This window comes from Brachyhypopomus gauderio, chromosome 4 (assembly GCF_052324685.1).
Source record: "Brachyhypopomus gauderio isolate BG-103 chromosome 4, BGAUD_0.2, whole genome shotgun sequence".
Lineage (NCBI taxonomy): Eukaryota > Metazoa > Chordata > Actinopteri > Gymnotiformes > Hypopomidae > Brachyhypopomus > Brachyhypopomus gauderio.
Window position 1 is genome coordinate 35,094,217 of NC_135214.1, and position 18,563 is coordinate 35,112,779.

At 45.7% G+C, this 18,563-nt stretch overlaps 2 protein-coding genes across 3 annotated transcripts; one reads left to right on the forward strand and one right to left on the reverse strand.

Moving 5' to 3' along the window:
* Positions 1 to 468: 468 nt before the first annotated feature.
* Positions 469 to 6,512, reverse strand: znf692 (zinc finger protein 692). Of its 2 annotated transcripts, none has more exons than XM_077004303.1 (12): positions 6,252 to 6,512; positions 5,485 to 5,700; positions 5,045 to 5,076; positions 3,918 to 4,457; positions 3,755 to 3,830; positions 3,582 to 3,647; positions 3,379 to 3,486; positions 3,147 to 3,197; positions 2,895 to 2,973; positions 2,280 to 2,394; positions 1,769 to 1,868; positions 469 to 1,362 (listed from the first exon to the last, which is right to left on the reverse strand). In XM_077004303.1, exons 2-12 carry the CDS (start codon positions 5,649 to 5,651, stop codon positions 1,050 to 1,052), a joined length of 1,647 nt encoding a protein of 548 aa, XP_076860418.1. In that variant the 5' UTR covers positions 5,652 to 5,700; positions 6,252 to 6,512; the 3' UTR covers positions 469 to 1,049. The 2 variants fall into 2 exon arrangements, with proteins under 2 accessions (XP_076860418.1, XP_076860419.1); XM_077004304.1 differs by lacking the exon at positions 6,252 to 6,512 and adding an exon at positions 5,807 to 6,230.
* A 367-nt stretch (positions 6,513 to 6,879) lies between these two features.
* On the forward strand, positions 6,880 to 15,482 carry lpxn (leupaxin). The gene is made up of 9 exons (XM_077004305.1): positions 6,880 to 7,109; positions 8,265 to 8,395; positions 8,657 to 8,706; positions 9,277 to 9,376; positions 9,574 to 9,846; positions 11,288 to 11,461; positions 13,038 to 13,119; positions 13,871 to 14,019; positions 14,924 to 15,482. Exons 1-9 carry the CDS (start codon positions 7,097 to 7,099, stop codon positions 15,188 to 15,190), a joined length of 1,239 nt encoding a protein of 412 aa, XP_076860420.1. The 5' UTR covers positions 6,880 to 7,096; the 3' UTR covers positions 15,191 to 15,482.
* Positions 15,483 to 18,563: the final 3,081 nt, after the last annotated feature.

Consider the following 18,563-nt stretch of genomic DNA (forward strand, 5'->3'; position numbering starts at 1 on the left):
CCCCCTCCTGTTCTTATTGGCTTTCATTTTTCCGTCACTTATTCGTGAGAAAGGCAATGTAGGCATGGTAACCGTTGAAAGGCGTGCGGCTAAGAACGAACGAGAAGCCAATGAGATGTCAGTTTTGTTTATACGCGCGACGAACACCTGTTAGGAAATTATGTCATTGGTTAAAATTCGTGTCAATCACCAAAAGATTTTTTTTGTAAAAGGCGGGAATTACTGATTAAGATTTTCATAATATATGCAAATATATTCCCTCCGCGGAATACTTACGAGAAACCCCCGCGTTTGGTGGATTCCCCCGTTATCCCTGACGCTACGACAGATTATTCAAACCAAAAAATTGACCTGTGAAAAAAAAACAATTAGCTAGAAACAGACATATTATTAGCACCGCTGTCTTTAAACAAATGAAATTGCAAATAAAAGTATAAAAAACTACACAAGCATTTAGTTTAAGGAAAGACCGAATTTTACTTAGTCCATGTGAGTTGAAAAAAATGTCTCACAAGTGTGGAGTCTCACAAAAATATATAAAAAAGAAAAAAAATTTGAATTTGAGCCACATTATCAATGTTGTACAGCATAGAGTATTTGATGTGTTATACACAGAAAAACATACATACAGGATTTCTGTGGTTAAACACACCGTAACACACTGCAGACACGCTACAAAACAGATGCACTTCCATCTGTAACTATCAAAATGATTTAACAGCTCAACTTTGACCTCTTCAGCCACTTTATTATCTGACTGGTAGGTCTGTTGAGATCCCAGACAGTGTGCAAACAAACGACCTGCTCGGTTTGTCTTTTATAAAGGTCCTCAGAGACTGGAGACGTCTTTACAGTCAAACAGTAATCTATCTGGAGGCTGGCTCAGCTTAACACAGTCTTGAGCTGAACTTAAAGTATCTTCATTGTTTTTCTAGATCTTAACACAGTCCTCCTTTAATCTGAACCCAAACTTAGTTAAATAATCTGGGAATGTCAGTTCACATCCATTTTGAAAGCCTGTCAAATCTACAAATCTTCTGTTCATGTATCTAGGGGTTGCCTTTAGATGCAAATGTGTCCAAGGTCATTGGTTGAGTGGTTTGGAGAACCCCCTCCCTGTCCTGGGGGCGGGGCTCGCTAGTGCTGGGGGCAGGGGTGCTCGAAATGGGGGTGTGACATAGTCGTGCTGGGGGCGGGGCCTCAGGGTGACTCTTACTCCGATGAGCGGTCACATTGTCCCTCTTCTCAAAGCGGCGACCACAGATGTCACATGGGAACTGGTAGCCACGCTCAGCATCGTGTTTACGCATGTGCCAGTTCAGAGAAGCTTTCTGTCGGCAGGTAAAGCCACACACTTCACACCTGGGGAAAGGCCACGCCCACACACAGGTAAGAGTTCAGACAGCATGACATCCATGCTCAGCGAGAGATCCTCGTTTCACACTAATACAAACCATCCTAACACCTTCATGCTACCTGTCATTTGAATAATGTAAATAAAAATTAATATTACAGTGACTTTATTCATTACTGAGAAACAAATGGTGGATCTGTGTGTGTGTGTGTGTGTGTGTGTGTGTGTGTGTGTGCACATGTGCACGTGGGGGTGTGGATCTTTGTGTGTGTGTGTGTATCTTTGTGTGTGTGTGTGTATGTGTGTGTGTGTGTGTGTCTGTGTGTCTGTGTGAGTGCGCACGTGTGTGTGTGCATGTGGGGGTGTGGATCTTTGTGTGTGTGTGTGTGTTTGTAAGAGAGGAGATCCTCTTACTGCAGTGGTTTCTCTCCAGTGTGGATCCTGCGATGAATACTCAGGTTACTGCTGGTCCGGAAAGCCCGGGCACAGAATTCACAGATGTAGTCCCGCTGGTCTGTCAGAGACACCATGCCCAGCACACATTACCCAGCATGCACCAGCCAGCACCCAGGCCCCAAAACACATATCACTCACCTCGGAATGTAGCTGTAACCAGTTACCCAGCAGTAATGAACACATGCTAAAATTATAAAACTTTGATGTGTTCATTTGATGATCGTATTCAACAAATAATGGAGAGTTTGAATTATGCTATTCAAAGTATATAAAACATATTATACACAAGTATGACACCACACATTTAGGCTTATCGGAAAATGATAATAACAATAACAGACAATGACTAAAAACACTGATGTATTATCCAGATGCTTTTGTCCAATAGAATTCAGCTTTGGTGATGCAGACGTCAGCAGAGACCTGACAGTAGCTGGAGGGCTCTTGGACCCAGGGGCTAATTACTCACCGCTGTGCAGTTTCTCATGCTCTTTGAGATGCTTCTTAAAGTTGAATGATTTTCCGCAAGAGGCATGTGGGCAGGAGAAGGTCTTCTGGTGGACGTGCTGGTACTTCATGTGGTGCTGAAAGCAGATTTGCATAATTCATCAAGTGCAGCTCTGACCTGCCTCTGCTCAATGTGACTGGACAGATTAAGCATAGAAAGGAGCATCACATGGTCCCTGACCCCGCCTCCTGCAGATCAGCACGGTCTTAAATATTTTCTTAAGCCTTCAGCTGGCTAGATAGAACTGAAAAGTCCCTGATTTAGGAGTAAACGTACATTCACAATGAGGCACTGAAAATTAGGTCCTCACAATGAGGTCCTCAAAATAAGGTACTGACACCGGTGTACTCACATTGAGATACTGACATCAAGGTACTGACACCGAGGTACTAACATGGAGATACTGACACCGAGGTACTCACATTGAGATACTGGCACCGAGGTACTGACACCGAGGTACTCACATTGAGATACTGACACTGGGGTACTGACACCCAGGTACTGACACCGAGGTACTCACATTGAGATACTGACACCGAGGTACTGACACTGAGGTACTGACACCGAGGTACTCACATTGAGATACTGACGGCTGGAAAATATTTTCCAGCAGCCCTCAAACTCACATGGCAAAATGAGTTTTGGTGTTGCTTTCCTGTAAATGCCAGTAGTTGCAGTTAGATTATTATAACATATTATAATAACATTAATAACATTAGCATAAAATTATAATAACATTACAACAGCAAAACAAATGCAAGTAAAACACTGATTATACACAGGAAACACAGGACAAGATTTGTTTTTTTATTACAACACTGAACAAACCTTTTTTTCTTGCCACTAATCTGAGACACGTCATCTTTAACTGGCTGTTGTCTGAAAGGTTAAAGTGTATACATTTTAGAAAAGATCAAATATAAGGAATAGAGAAAATATGATCTCATTTGGATATCTTATTGTTATAAATATGTCTCAAATTTTTATGGCAAAAATACTGTAAAAATAAAACTGGGTTTCACGCTTTGGGTTTGTGCAGTGCTGAAATTATCAAAACCACCTGTTATTCCTCCTGGCTGTTCTCAGATCTCCTTTGTTCTGTTCAGACCGATTTGCTCTCCTCTGACTCCCTCTCTTGGTTGAGATTGGTACTGCACTTATATTCGTGCTGGGAGTAAAACAAGAATGTAAAATCATGTGCATGTTTAAAAAAAATTTTTTCAAAGAAAACAGAATGTAATTTGATGACGTGAAAATGCGAACCTCTCATCAGGACTCTGGTTTTCATCACCAGTGTTTTCACAGTCCTCCGTACCCACAATCAGTGAGCTAATAGTGAAAACACATTAAGACACAAGTAAACAATGTGCCTTACAAAATTATTTGTCGTATTACTGAACACAGTACCGGGGAACCAAAGACACACAAATCTGTACCGCTTTTTTTGGGGCGAAATAGAAACCACCGCATCACTTCCTTCCTCCTGCGAACCCACATCCTGTTCGTGCCGTTCTGCACCATATTGAAATAAATCTCTAGTTACTTCTAAGAACATGCAGATACAGTTACCTGACTCCTCCTCTTAATCACCTGACATACCTGACTCCTCCTCCTCAGCAGAGGATTGTGGGAGGATGTCTTCTGTTTCCTCCTCTGTGGGCGGCGAGATAGACTTAATTCCCCTGCGACTCCCGCCCCCAGCATCACAGACCTCCACTTCCTGCTGCACACACACCGTTTTCCCCTCCTTCCCTCTCCTCCTCCCTTGTTCTCTGCTCCTCTTCTTTCTCGTGGGAGGGGCCTCTCCATGCTGGCCTCGCCTCTTCCCTCCACCTTTCTCTCCACCCACTTTCCCTTCCACCTCCGCCTGCGTTGGATGCCACGTGAAGCCGTGTCCCCTCTCGCAGGTGTAGTTTAGACACGCCTCCACGTCTGACACCCGCGTGGAGACTTCAGGGTCCGCGTCTGCCCGTCTCCGCCTACAGGCTCCCGCAGGTGGGCCCGTGACCGCTGGCCCAGGTCCCGCACGGCTCGGTGGCAGTGAGCAGTGTCGTCCGTGACTGTGCACCAGTAAAACCAGCTGGTGGAGCGAGGCCTCTGTGGTGGACACAGCTGCTGGGAGCACAGACCTCCCACCTCCTGAACAGGCCAGAGAAACATCAACACTGTTCCAACACTCTCACTTCGAGTAGGACAGTGGCAAAAGTCCCTGACTGTAGGTGGTCATGGGTTTGGGAGTGTGACAGTATCCTCACTCAAAAACAATCGGCTACATAACTGAAAATAGGTACAACACCCACGTTCACATTTCACAACTGAACTAAAACCAGGAAGTGATAACAAGTACGGTGGTGGATTCCTGTTAGGTATCTTCTGTGATGTTTATTTCCTCATCATACATTGTTGTTAGAGATATAGAGGGAGTAAAATATACTGTATGTAGAACATGAAATACAACAGCATTACTTTGACGTGAACTAAACGCCTATTTTGTTACTATGGCTACTGGTGGTCGTGGCCTCTTTTTGTGGAGCAGTTGTCTGGCACACGGTGGAACCACACGTCTTTTATCGAGCCTGTTGTCTAGTCTGTGTGAATTTGAGCTAATGCGATTGGTTAACGTCTACACCAGCCCCAGCTGTCAAAGGCCAGCACACTACACAGTTCAGCGCCTGATTCGACTTTCCTATTTACCGTGAAGGAGACAAAAATCACACTCACTGTACCTGAACACCTGCTGCACTCCTTGGACAAATAACTGTTGGAAGAGAAGGAAGTTAAACCACATTACTCTCACAAACACAATAGTGATATAACATCAGTGAACATACATCCATAGTGACCAAAAGACACATACCACGAAGATGCAATTAGAGGTCACTGTAGTTCATACGGCATGTTAGCACTATGCTGATTTTACGGTCCAAGGTACCAGTCTGTCTATCAACATGAGCCTGAATAAGGTTCACTCGCCAATCAACGCTCCCTGCAGCGGTTAAGCGAGTGTTACTACCAGCGATTCTTAATCCAGGCATCGGAGCCCACCTGTGGCCCACAGCTTCATACCTGAACCCAGGCACACCTGTGCACGTGTGCGCTGGGAGCTGGGTTAAAGTGATGCCTCAGACCTCCCGGCCAGCCAGGGCTGGGGTAGGCAGCAGCGTACCTCTGCAGCAGAAACTGCGCGAGCTCTGAGTGCAGAGAGAAGCCCAGCTCGTCCTTCAGCTCGGCCCAGCCCTGCAGGCACGAGCCCAAACGCACGCGCGACCTGCTGCGCCTGGCGTCCAGTTCTCGACGCCGCTGTCTGCGAAGAGCGTCTTTAGCGGAGGACATGACGGGGACGCCTTCCTCCCCCACCACGAGACAGGACACCCCACACGCTCTGGAGGACAAAGGGAGGACAAACCGACGTTATGGGTGATGGATCAGTGCTCGCGCTGTATTTGTTCATGCAAAACACCGGAAAGACTTGGAATGAATTAAAATACTTCAGTACTGGGGTTGGTAGTGTTCATCTAGTACAACTGGGACTCAAACCCCAATAACGGCTGTAGGATGCGCAACATTTGTATTCATTTCATATCACCAGTGCCGTGTTAACTCGTCAGTGTAATTATGATCTGTAATCGTCTATATCACCTATCCATGTGTTAAGTAACGGGTGACGACCGCACCAAGAACGTTAACACAATGTTACTACTAATACTATTACTACTACTATTACTAATACACTATTACTACCCAATACTCTAGACTAGAGAATTTGGAAGTTATGCAAGAATAATTTCTAATATTTTATCTCTTCAGATCTACACAATTCGCAAATAACAGTCATATAAATAACACACTGAATACGCATAGGTCTACACATAAGACTTGAATAAACATTCAGTTAAAGTTCGTGACAGATTAAGACAGAAAATTGATCCACACTTCGTCGCGCGCTCCCCAAAGCGGGCCCCACCGGCCTCCGGCCTGTCTTCAGTTGCCCTTTTAAGTGTGCGCCAGACGCTCAAAGTTGGATCCTTTTATATTTATCGCAAAACAGTGGTATAAAAGTCTTCACATTTTAAGCAGAAAACACTTTAATCCGAGTTTGATTCATCTATTGTATTAATGTTCGTTATGAAAGCCAAAATAACTACTGCAACCGCCTAAAGCGGTAAAGTAGGAAGTGTGCATTTAATTCCCAGAAATACTCACGGTAACAGCAAAGATTCATGGGAAATGTAGGCCCATGTTATTATGCTTGCTTAAAGGTAATTCTCTCTCTCTCTCTCTCTCTCTCTCTCTCTCTCTCTCTCTCTCTCTCTCTCTCTCTCTCTCTCTCTCATATTTCTGCACGTAAACACCAGTCCGTTACAAAATCACGCCACGCTGAACTGAAGTACATCATGACACGGGAGAGTGTGCTTCAGGGTCCCTAAATATAAAAACAAGAATTTAACACATTAAATGGGGACTGACGAGCTAAGCTAATTAAACCAAATAAATGTACATAATCGAGCAACACCCTCCTCTCCTGTCTCTATCTCTCTCTTTCAGAGCCAGTGACATGCACACCCACGTGTGTGTGTGTGTGTGTGTGTGTGTGTGTGTGTGTGTGTACCCATAAATAAATGCAATTAATAAACCAGTGATCAATAAGCGATTCTAAAGTATGAATAGGGAAGTATTTATTTTGCAAAAATTGTAAAAAAGGATGAACCAATGAAGCAACAGGAAAAGGAAACATGAGTTTTTGAGTTTCACATCCCACCGCATTTTCACACATCGCCATGGACGAACTTGGTAAGTCAGATACATTCTTTCCTCAGTTATCTTGGAGAACAACATTGATTCTTTGTTAGTTTGTAGTAATTTTCATGCTAAAATCAGGAGGTGAATTTTTCTGTGTAGATATGAGACACACCTCAGAAAACAGAACTGACAGACAGATCTTATCAAATTCTGTGAATTTGATCATATGGGCTAAAACACATTTTTCCATTTATTAAAATTTATTAAAATTAAAAATGAGAGATTAAAACAAAATATATAAAAATACAATAATAAAATAATTGTGGTGCAGTTTTCTAATTGTATATTTAGCTCGGTAGAAAAACCTAAAAACATAGACATTTCTTTACACGAGTGCACTGCTAGCGTTTCCACCCGGTCTTCACATGTTTAAACAACACTGTAAATGATAAGAATGACACCATGAATGTCTTTAAATTCAACTTAACCTTGTCAGTAAGGGGTAGCAGAGAGGGCAATCAGTCTACTAGTAAGGGGTTGCAGAGGGGGTAGTTAGTCTATTAGGATGGACTAGGACAGGGGTAAATGAGAAGCTCAGTTTGGTTGTAAATGGATGGTAAAGGGTGAGATTGGGGCAGTTGAATTAGTAAGTAAGTTAGTAAGTAAGTATTTATTTATAAAGCACATTTTAACCAAAGTACTGTACAAACAAAATTTAACAGCAACCGATGTTCAACAAAAACCACACAAAAATATGACCATGATCAGTTCTGTACTGTTCTGAACTGTATATTCCTTACAACCACCTCCCGGTGTCAGCAGAAGAAATGTGAGGAGAGATAAATTTAAGTGTGTGTTTGTTTGACTTCCGTTGTGACGGCTGCAGTAGTGAAAACCTGGTCCGCTTCCTCTTACTGTAAGTGCAATGTGTGCTGGTGTTGTGTAACCACAGAATGATGGCAGAGATGAATTTACTTTGACAACAAAAAAACCCATATAAATAAATAAACCATTATTACAGAATTACACCTTACAGAACATAATGAGCTAGGCAGCATGGAGGTGCTGTGTGTGTGTGTGTGTGTGTGTGTGTGTGTGTGTGTGTGTGTGTGTGTGTGTGTGTTTCATGTGACCGTGTGTGTGTGTGATGTGTGTGTGTGATGAGATGAGAATGAAATGGTATACATCACAGCTGCTGTGTTACAGATGAGCTGTTGCAGGAGCTGGGTCTGAGCTCAACCACGAAAAGCAACACCACCCCTTCTCCATCAGGCCCCCCACAGAGCCTCAACCTCCACCTCCCACACACAGACGACTCCAGAGATGCGTCACTACAGGTAAGCCAAGTTCATAACTCCAGAGAAACAGGTTCCGGTTTGCTGCACCGAAGGAGTTCAAATCTGTTTCATTGCGTTGAAGTGGCTATAATGTATAACTGCACCCCCCCCAAAAAAAAACATGGATTGTGTCTAAATCTATACATGGGACCCAAAGGGGATGAGAGAGTGCTACATCTTCAGAACATGAAGTCATTCAAAGCAGCTATCATCATGAAGGGATTTCCCTACATGCCTCTGATCGTGCATCTGTCCTTACAGGTTCAGACCTCGGGATCTAAATCAGGCCACACAAATTCAGGTGTATACAGGTGAGACCCTGGTCCTTCCTGCCAATCCCTCCACACTGGTGTCTGTGACTTCATGGTCTATTTTCATATTTGGTTTATTGATGCAGACTCACACAGTTCAGCCCCCATGGGACAGTCTTTAATATATCTAATTAACACTGACGTCCCTAACTACACTGACTGTTTAAAGGATTGGCCGCTGATAATGGCATTTATGACAGGTCAAAATTTATGAAAGGTTATAGGTTTATGAGAGGTCAAAGGTTAATGAAAGGTAACAGGTTTAGGAGAGGTCAAAGGTGAAAAGTCTTCTGAAATCCACTTGTATCATACGCCCACTCCTGCACTTACATTAATATGTACTGATGGACACACAGCTGGCTTATGTAACCATAACAAACTTATAGACACACGGCTGGGTCTGAACATGCTTAAGTGATCAAGCTAAAAATCTTTTAAATGTTTTTTTCAGCTCCTAACGATAACTTCAACAACTTTAACTTTGATAACTTAATTTATGAAATATGGTTTCTGATATGATCTTTGGTAATCCCTGTGACTGGCTGAGATCACTCTCTCCTGCTGCTGCAGTGATCTGCCTGCTCCTGTGGAGGCTGGGGTCATGAGTCCGGGGACGGCTACACGGGAGCTGGACTCCATCATGAATGAACTGCTGGATCTGGGGCTGGGGGTGAGTCACACTGCCCAGATGGCCATTACATGCACCTGCAGTTCAGCAGTTCATGTTTGTGCTTTATGGTGTTGCACATACCATGTATAATCCGCAGAGGGCAGCGCAGGCTCAGTGATGTTGAGAAATCAAATAAATGCAATTTCTTCAAGTGCTGCAGTGTTACTATTGAAAACATTTTGCATGTCTGCCCACAGCTCCCAGACCAGGCGAGCCCAACCACCCCACCACCACTTATCCAACACTCAAAGAAAGATGAACCGAAGCCAGAAGAGAAGGCAGAACCTGCTGGTGGAAACCAAACAGTAGGAAACCCTGCAGCGAGCAAAGAGCAAAATGATCTGACAGCAAAGAGCATAGACGCCATCGACAGCCTACTGGGAACGCTCAGCTCGGACATGGAGAAGATGGGTGTCCGCACAGAGGCCAAAGGTCACTGTGTTTCGTGTGGAAAGTGCATTGCTGGGAAGGTATATAGCCCGACACGGGTTAGAAAAGGCACATAGAGTCACACCTGACAGACAGACAGACAGAAAAATTGGCTGACAAAAAAATGTTAGCGTGAAAATACAGATTAAGTAGATACATATGCTCACAAATACAAGCACATGTGCACAAATGGTAAACACATTTCACCTTTTACACTGAGGATGAAGGCATGGGGGACAGAGGGAGAGACAGAGAGGAAGAGAGAGAGAGAGAGAGAGAGAGAGAGAGAGAGAGAGAGAGAGAGAGAGAGAGAGCATATCTTGCTTGGGTGCCCATCTCCTTGGAATCTTCTATCCCTAATCTAAGTCACCTAATCAGGAGCGTCTGACTGCTGGAGCTGGGTGTGTTAATCTCTGAGCTGTGTGTGTTTGTGTCTGAGCTGGGTGTGTTCATCTCTGAGCTGTGTGTGTTCGTGTCTGAACTGGGTGTGTTAATCTCTGAGCTGGGAGTGTTCGTCTCTGAACTGGGTGTGTTAATCTCCGAGCTGGGTGTGTTCGTCTCTGAGCTGGGTGTGTTCGTCTCTGAGCTGGATGTGTTCGTCTCTGAGCTGGGTGTGTTTGTGTCTGAACTGGGTGTGTTCATCTCTGAACTGGGTGTGTTCATCTCTGAGCTGGGTGTGTTCGTCTCTGAGCTGGGTGTGTTTGTCTCTGAACTGGGTGTGTTCATCTCTGAGCTGGGTGTGTTCGTCTCTGAGCTGGGTGTGTTCGTCTCTGAGCTGGGTGTGTTCGTCCTTGAGCTGGGTGTGTTCATCTCCACAGCCTGAGTGGGGCTACTGTAAGAAATCATTTTATTGCACTTAATGAAGTGTGTGTCCATCCTAATATACACACACATGAGCAGTACAGACACTGCTAAAGCAGAGGGTTGTAATCTGCTCTGTAGAGACCCTCATCCAGGCCAGACCTTTGTTTTGTTCATCATAATCCTGAACTGGGTAATGAGAGCTGAAGAGGTCTTGATTAACTGGGCAAAGCTCATTTGGACAGTGGGCCAGATTAAAGATGTGAAATTCCCCTAAAGAACGGACGGACAACCTGTGACAGGCGTCGCACAAAAAACATACAAATTAAACTAAAATTCCATCTGTGGTGTTTGTTATGTTTATGTGTTGCCATGGTAGCAGTGCAACCCCCCCCCCCCCCCCCCCTTCCACTGAATCAAGCACTCAGCATACACTGATGGAACTGGCTTTGAACTCTGTGAAAAGTCCCACATAGAACAGACTCCACCAATCCCAGCATTCATCAGTCTGTGTTATCACTCCACCAATCCCAGCATGCATCAGTCTGTGTTATCACTCCACCAATCCCAGCATGCATCAGTCTGTGTTATCACTCCACCAATCCCAGCATGCATCAGTCTGTGTTATTACGCTGTGCTTGCAGCTTTAACGTCCTGTCTCTTCCTTCCTCTTCCCTGTAGATGATTACAGCTCTGGGGCAGGTCTGGCATGCGGAGCACTTTGTATGTGTGGTGTGTAAAGAAGAACTGGCCTCCAGGAGCTTCTTTGAGAGGGACGGTAAACCGTACTGTGAGGCCGACTACCACAACCTGTTCTCCCCACGCTGTGCCTACTGCCAGGGCCCCATTCTCCAGGTAACACACCTGAGCCTGGTGGTGTATGAGACACATCATACACACTCTAACACTATACACAGCATACACACATCATACATACTCTAACACTACACACATCATACACACATCATACACACTAACACTACACACAACATACACACTCTAACAACACACACATCATACATACTCTAACACTACACAATTCATACACACTCTAACACTACACACATCATACACTCATCACACACACACTAACACTACACACAACATACACATTCTAACACCACACACATCATACACACTCTAACACTACACCCAGCATACACACTCTAACACTACACACATCATACACACATCATACACACTCTAACACTACACACAACATACATGTTCTAACACCACACACATCATACACACTAACACCACACACATCATACATACTCTAACACTACACACATCATACACACATCATACACACTCTAACACTACACACAACATACACATTCTAACACCACACATCATACATACTCTAACACCACACACATCATACATACTGTAACACTCCACACATCATACACACTCTAACACTACACACATCATACACACTCTAACACTACACACATCATACACACTCTAACACTACACACAACATACACACTCTAACACTACACATATCATGCACACTCTAAAACCACACACATCATATACACTCTAACACTACACACATCATACACACTCTAACACTACACACATCATACACACTAACATTACACACATCATACACACTCTAACACTACACACAACATACACACTCTAACACTACACACATCATACACTCTAACACTACACACATCATACACACTAACACTACACACATCATACACGCTCTAACACTACACACATCATACACTCTAACACTACACACATCATACACACTAACACTACACACATCATACACGCTCTAACACTACACACAGTACCTGTGATGTACACACATTGCGTTCAGAAGCCTAGTATGGTCTGTCCTATTGGTCACGCAAATAACGTCATGAGAAAGGTACTTGAGAGATAAGCTGAAAAGAAACTACCCTTAAATAAAATATATGTTAGCTTGGTTAGCTCTGCTAGCTAGATTAGCTAAATACGCCAACAAGCTTATGTGATACAATAAACTAATTTTCAATTGCTTCAATTAATAATTATAAATTTTTACTAAGATGAATCCAAGTATGTTACTAACTAACTGTGAAAAAAACATTGTAAAACTATTTGGTGCAGAAGTGCTGTCTACCATTTTTGTGGTACTGTTTTTTTTTATTGCTGAGAACTATGGGTAACCGAAAGCCTCAAAATAGTTTCGAGCTAATCCTGCATGTCTAGGCTGTAGCTGTCTGTGTCGTAGCGGCTGAGAGACGCACCTGAACTGCAACCTGATAAAGTGTTTACACACAGTGTTTGTGACACAGTTGGTGTTAGAGTGTGATGTATCTAATACGCTTGCTGTGGTAAGCTGACTGACTGTGTGTGTGTGTGTGTGTGTGTGTGTGTGTGTGTGTGTGTGTGTGTGTGTGTGTGTGTGTGTGTTTCTCTAAAGAACATTCTGTCGGCGATGGACCGCACTTGGCACCCAGAACACTTCTTCTGCACCCACTGTGGAAAAGTATTTGGAACAGAGGGTAAGAGGGACAACACAACACTCTACACAACACTACACAACACTACACACTACACAACACTACACACTACACAAGACTACACAACACTACACACTACACAAGACTACACAAGACTACACAACACTGCACACTACACAACACTACACACTACACAAGACTACACAACACTACACACTACACAACACTACACAACACTACACAACACTGCACACTACATAACACTGCACAACACTGCACACTACACAACACTACACACCACTGCACACTACACAACACTGCACAACACTACACACTACACAACACTGCACACTACACAACACTGCACACTACACAACACTAGACAACACTGCACAGCACAACACAACACTGCACTCTACACAACACTGCACTGCACAAGAAAACAACACAACACTTCACTGCACTGCACAATACAACACTGCACAACACGGTACAATTCAACAAGGCACAGTACAGTACTGCTCTGCACAACACCACAACTTTGCAGACCACAACTCAAAACAATACGACACTGCCTTACACTGCACAACATAATCCAACACACCACACCACTGTACAGCCCAACAGAGCACAACTCAATACTACACGCATAAAGCAACATAAAACTTTACAATCAGAATGTAAACTAGAATGTAAAGAACATCTGTCACTCACTGCACTGTAAAGCATGTACACACTGACTCGTGCTGCTGTGTCTGGTCCGTACGGGCTGGCCCGGCCTGGGCACTGCTAGGCTTCATGGAGCACGGAGGGAAGCCGTACTGCTCTCCGGACTTCCTGCGCCTCTTTGCTCCGAGGTGCTCGGGCTGTGGAGAATGTCTGCAAGACAACTACCTGTCTGCAGCCAACGGGACGTGGCACCCAGACTGCTTCGTTTGTGCTGTGAGTGACTTTCCTAAAGCTTTACACAATTACGCACTTTACACACTCCACCTGCACACACTCACGCACTTTACACACTCCACCTGCACACACTCACGCACTTTACACACTCCACCTGCACACACTCACGCACTTTACACACTCCACCTGCACACACTCACACACTTTACACACTCCATTGGCACACACTCACACACTTTACACACTCCACCTTCACACACTCACGCACTTTACACACTCCACCTGCACACACTCACGCACTTTACACACTCCATTGGCACACACTCACTCACTTTACACACTTCACCTGCACACACTCACGCACTTTACACACTCCACCTGCACACACTCACGCACTTTACACACTCCACCTGCACACACTCACACACTTTACACACTCCACCTGCACACACTCACACACTTTACACACTCCACCTGCACACACTCACGCACTTTACACACTCCACCTGCACACACTCACGCACTTTACACACTCCACCTGCACACACTCACACACTTTACACACTCCACCTGCACACACTCACGCACTTTACACACTACACCTGCACACACTCACGCACTTTACACACTCCACCTGCACACACTCACACACTTTACACACTACACCTGCACACACTCACGCACTTTACACATTCCACCTGCACACACTCACACACTTTACACACTCCACCTGCACACACTCACGCACTTTACACACTCCACCTGCACACACTCACGCACTTTTCACACATTTGGGAATGTACAAATTGCATTTGATGAAATGACATTTGTGCACAATTTGCCTGACTGTCTGTCTGTTGATCTGTCTGTTGCTCTCCCAATCTCTGCCTCTCGTGTGCCTGTCTGTCTGTTCCACCTGTCTCTCCCTGCCTGCCTGTGCCAGGACTGCCTGAAGCCCTTCACGGACGGCTGTTTCCAGGAGCTGGACGGGCGTGCGCTCTGCCCCCTGCACTTCCACTCACGGCAGGGCACGCTGTGTGGCACGTGTGGCTGTCCCATCTCCGGCCGCTGCATCGCCGCGCTGGACCGCAAGTTCCACCCCGAGCACTTTGTCTGCGCCTTCTGTCTCCGGCAGCTTAGCCAGGGGGTGTTTAAGGAGCAGGGGGGCAAACCCTACTGCCACGCCTGCCACAGCAAGCTCTTCCTGTGAGCCCGCAGAGCCAGCACTAGGACACGCATGCTAGCACCACACACACCACACACATCTGCTCTTTTTCAGCTCTGGATCTTAGGGAGGAAACAGTTATGGAAGACACGATATGTTGTATACACACGCTTTAGCTCAGCCCTGTGGTACAATCAGGAAACAGGGAATGCACCTGTTAACATTAAACTTTACACATGTGTGAACAACAGTGTATATAACAGTATACACCTCTTCTCTATACACTGCATGTCACTGTAATACATTTGGAACAAATAAAACTAATTTCTGAATAGCATCAGGTTCTGTTTTACACACCCATTAACCCACCACACCCACCCATACACACATAAATACACACACACACACATGCAAAAAGTAACAATAACATAACACAATACCAAGGACTGTAAGGAGGGTAAGGAGACCGTAGTGTAAAGAGTCAAGAGTGTAAGGAGTGTAAGAAGTCAGGATTCAGGCCTCCACACTGCTGGCCACATTCAGGGCAGCATCCTGATCCAATCCCAGCGCTGGCATTATGAACTTCAAAGAAACAGCCCTGAATTTCCAGAATCAGCGCTGAAGTTTCAGAATCAGCCCTGAAGTTCTGAAATCAGCCCTGAAGTTTCAGAATCAGCCCTGATGTTCTGAAATCAGCCCTGAAGTTTCAGAATCAGCCCTTATGTTCTGTAAAGATAAGATGCAACAGCTGCTGAGAGAGGAGGTCACATGCACAAAGTGCTTATCACACAGTGAAGAGTCATAAATCACACAACTCTTCCAGTGATGACACACTTGCACAGGCAGAAACACATAACCACAGAAATAAAAGGTACACGTGAACACACTGTACAAACACCTTAACATTCAACCCTGAAGACAAAGTCATGTGGCCTATAACCAGCAATCATCACCTACAGGCCTGAGAGAGACAGAGAGACAAAAAAGAACAAGAGACTGGGTAGATAGATACACAATATGTGAAAGAGACTCGTGTGTGTGTGTGTGTGTGTGTGTGTGTGTGTGTGTGTGTGTGTGTGTGTGTGTGTGTGTGTGTGTGTGTGTGTGTGTGAAAGAGAGATCTGTATATATCTGTAGGCCTACTGTATGGTTGTCACGTCCAGCCCCTCCCTCCTCCCTGGTCCCGCCTAGCTCCCCGCTCCCATTCGTTCCTCCCTCTGTCTGTCACGCCCCCGTCGTCAGTTTCGTACACCTGAGTCTCGTTTCACCGTTGTGTTTCTGTTATAAAAACCTCCTAGTGTTTTACCCCCGTGTCGGTCATTCCCTGCACGGTATCTACTCGCTTCTTCTCTGTGTCATTTCTCCGTTAGATCTGTTCTCCCCGCGACTCGTATTCTGTATGTGTGTTCCTCTGGTGTCTAGCGCTCGTGTTCTGTGTGTAGGTTCCCCGTCGTGAATGTTTCATATATGATTTGTTCTAGCCGTCTGTTTGGTTTAGTTACTGTTGTGTTTAGTGTACTTGTATTCATTGCTGCTCATAAGTTACGGTTTGGTAGTTTGTGTGTTCTCATGTCTTCGTGTTCCCGGTTGTTTAACGTACCCGTTTAGTTCAGTTAGTATAGCTCCCTCTGCCTTTTGTGTCTTCATCGTGTTTGTATACCTCTTTTTCATTAAAACCTCTCAAACTCTGCATTTGCGTCATGCCTGCCCGTCGCAAACGTAACAATGGTACTGAGTGGTTGGGATGATGAATGATCTTGTCATCACTACATTAGAAAAACTACTGCACACTGTGGGTTCAGACAGAAACACAGAAACCCACAGAACACAGCATGAGAGATTGTGTACTCTCTCTCCCTCTACCTCCCTGTCTATCTCTCCCTCTACCTCCCTGTCTATCACTCCGTCTACCTCCCTGTCTATCACTCTCACTCCCTCTACCTCCCTGTCTATCACACTCACTCTCTCTCCCTCTACCTCCCTGTCTATCACTCTCTCACTCTCTCTCCCTCTACCTCCCTGTCTATCACACTCACTCTCTCTCCCTCTACCTCCCTGTCTATCACTCTCTCACTCTCTCTACCTCTACCTCCCTCTCTATCACTCTCACTCTCTACCTCTACCTCCCTGTCTATCACTCTCTCTACCTCCCTGTCTATCACTCTCTCACTCTCTCTACCTCTACCTCCCTGTCTATCACACTCTCTCCGTCTACCTCCCTGTCTATCACTCTCTCTCCGTCTACCTCCCTGTCTATCACTCTCTCACTCTCTCTCCGTCTACCTCCCTGTCTATCACTCTCTCACTCTCTCTACCTCTACCTCCCTGTCTATCACTCTCTCACTCTCTCTCCCTCTACCTCCCTGTCTATCACGCTCTCATTCTCTCTTCCTTGTGGCCACAGTTGGTGTACTGAGGGTTGACAGACGGCTGGGGCTGCTGTTGGGGGTTAGTCTGGGTGGCTGACTGGTTGGGGTGGTTCAGTTGGTTGGGACTGTCGGGGCAGTTGAGGGCAGTTAGGGTGGTTGGGGTAGGTGAAGTGATACTTAAGCAGTCTTTTTATTTAACTTTATCTGATTTGTGGAAAAGAATGTTCACCAGAAAAAGAGTCCAACATGCAGTAGTCAATCCACCCTGGAAGATGGAGGAGAGGTGGAGAGGAGAGGTGGAGAGGGGAGGTGGAGAGGAGAGGTGGAGAGGGGAGGTGGAGAGGAGAGGTGGAGAGGAGAGGTGGAGAGGGGAGGTGGAGAGGAGAGGTGGAGAGGAGAGGTGGAGAGGGTAAGTGGAGAGGAGAGGTGGAGAGGAGAGGTGGAGAAGGTAAGTCAAGAGGAGAGGTGGAGAGGAGAGGTGGAGAGGAGAGGTGGAGAGGAGAGGTGGAGAGGGTAAGTCAAGAGGAGAGGTGGAGAGGAGAGGTGGAGAGGGTAAGTGGAGAGGAGAGGTGGAGAGGAGAGGTGGAGAGGGTAAGTGGAGAGGAGAGGTGGAGAGGGGAGGTGGAGAGGAGAGGTGGAGAGGAGAGGTGGAGAGGAGAGGTGGAGAGGGTAAGTGGAGAGGAGAGGTGGAGAGGAGAGGTGGAGAGGAGAGGTGGAGAGGAGAGGTGGAGAGGGTAAGTGGAGAGGAGAGGTGGAGAGGAGAGGTGGAGAGGAGAGGTGGAGAGGGTAAGTGGAGAGGAGAGGTGGAGAGGAGAGGTGGAGAGGAGAGGTGGAGAGGGTAAGTGGAGAGGGTAAGTGGAGAGGAGAGGTGGAGAGGAGAGGTGGAGAGGGTAAGTGGAGAGGAGAGGTGGAGAGGAGAGGTGGAGAGGGTAAGTGGAGAGGAGAGGTGGAGAGGGGAGGTGGAGAGGAGAGGTGGAGAGGAGAGGTGGAGAGGAGAGGTGGAGAGGGTAAGTGGAGAGGAGAGGTGGAGAGGAGAGGTGGAGAGGAGA

What these genes read in the sequence shown, in the direction of transcription:
- znf692 (XM_077004303.1), bottom strand. Translation starts at nt 5,651, where the DNA reads ATGTCCTCCGCTAAAGACGCTCTTCGCAGACAGCGGCGTCGAGAACTG. An exon ending in CCAGCCGTCAGTATCTCAAT is followed by an intron (nt 2,395 to 2,894) that starts GTGAGTACCTCG and finishes ATCTGCTTTCAG; the next exon opens with CACCACATGAAGTACCAGCA. An exon ending in GCATGAGAAACTGCACAGCG is followed by an intron (nt 1,869 to 2,279) that starts GTGAGTAATTAG and finishes TGTCTCTGACAG; the next exon opens with ACCAGCGGGACTACATCTGT.
- lpxn (XM_077004305.1), top strand. An exon ending in ACAAATTCAGGTGTATACAG is followed by an intron (nt 8,707 to 9,276) that starts GTGAGACCCTGG and finishes CTGCTGCTGCAG; the next exon opens with TGATCTGCCTGCTCCTGTGG. An exon ending in CAGACTGCTTCGTTTGTGCT is followed by an intron (nt 14,020 to 14,923) that starts GTGAGTGACTTT and finishes TGCCTGTGCCAG; the next exon opens with GACTGCCTGAAGCCCTTCAC.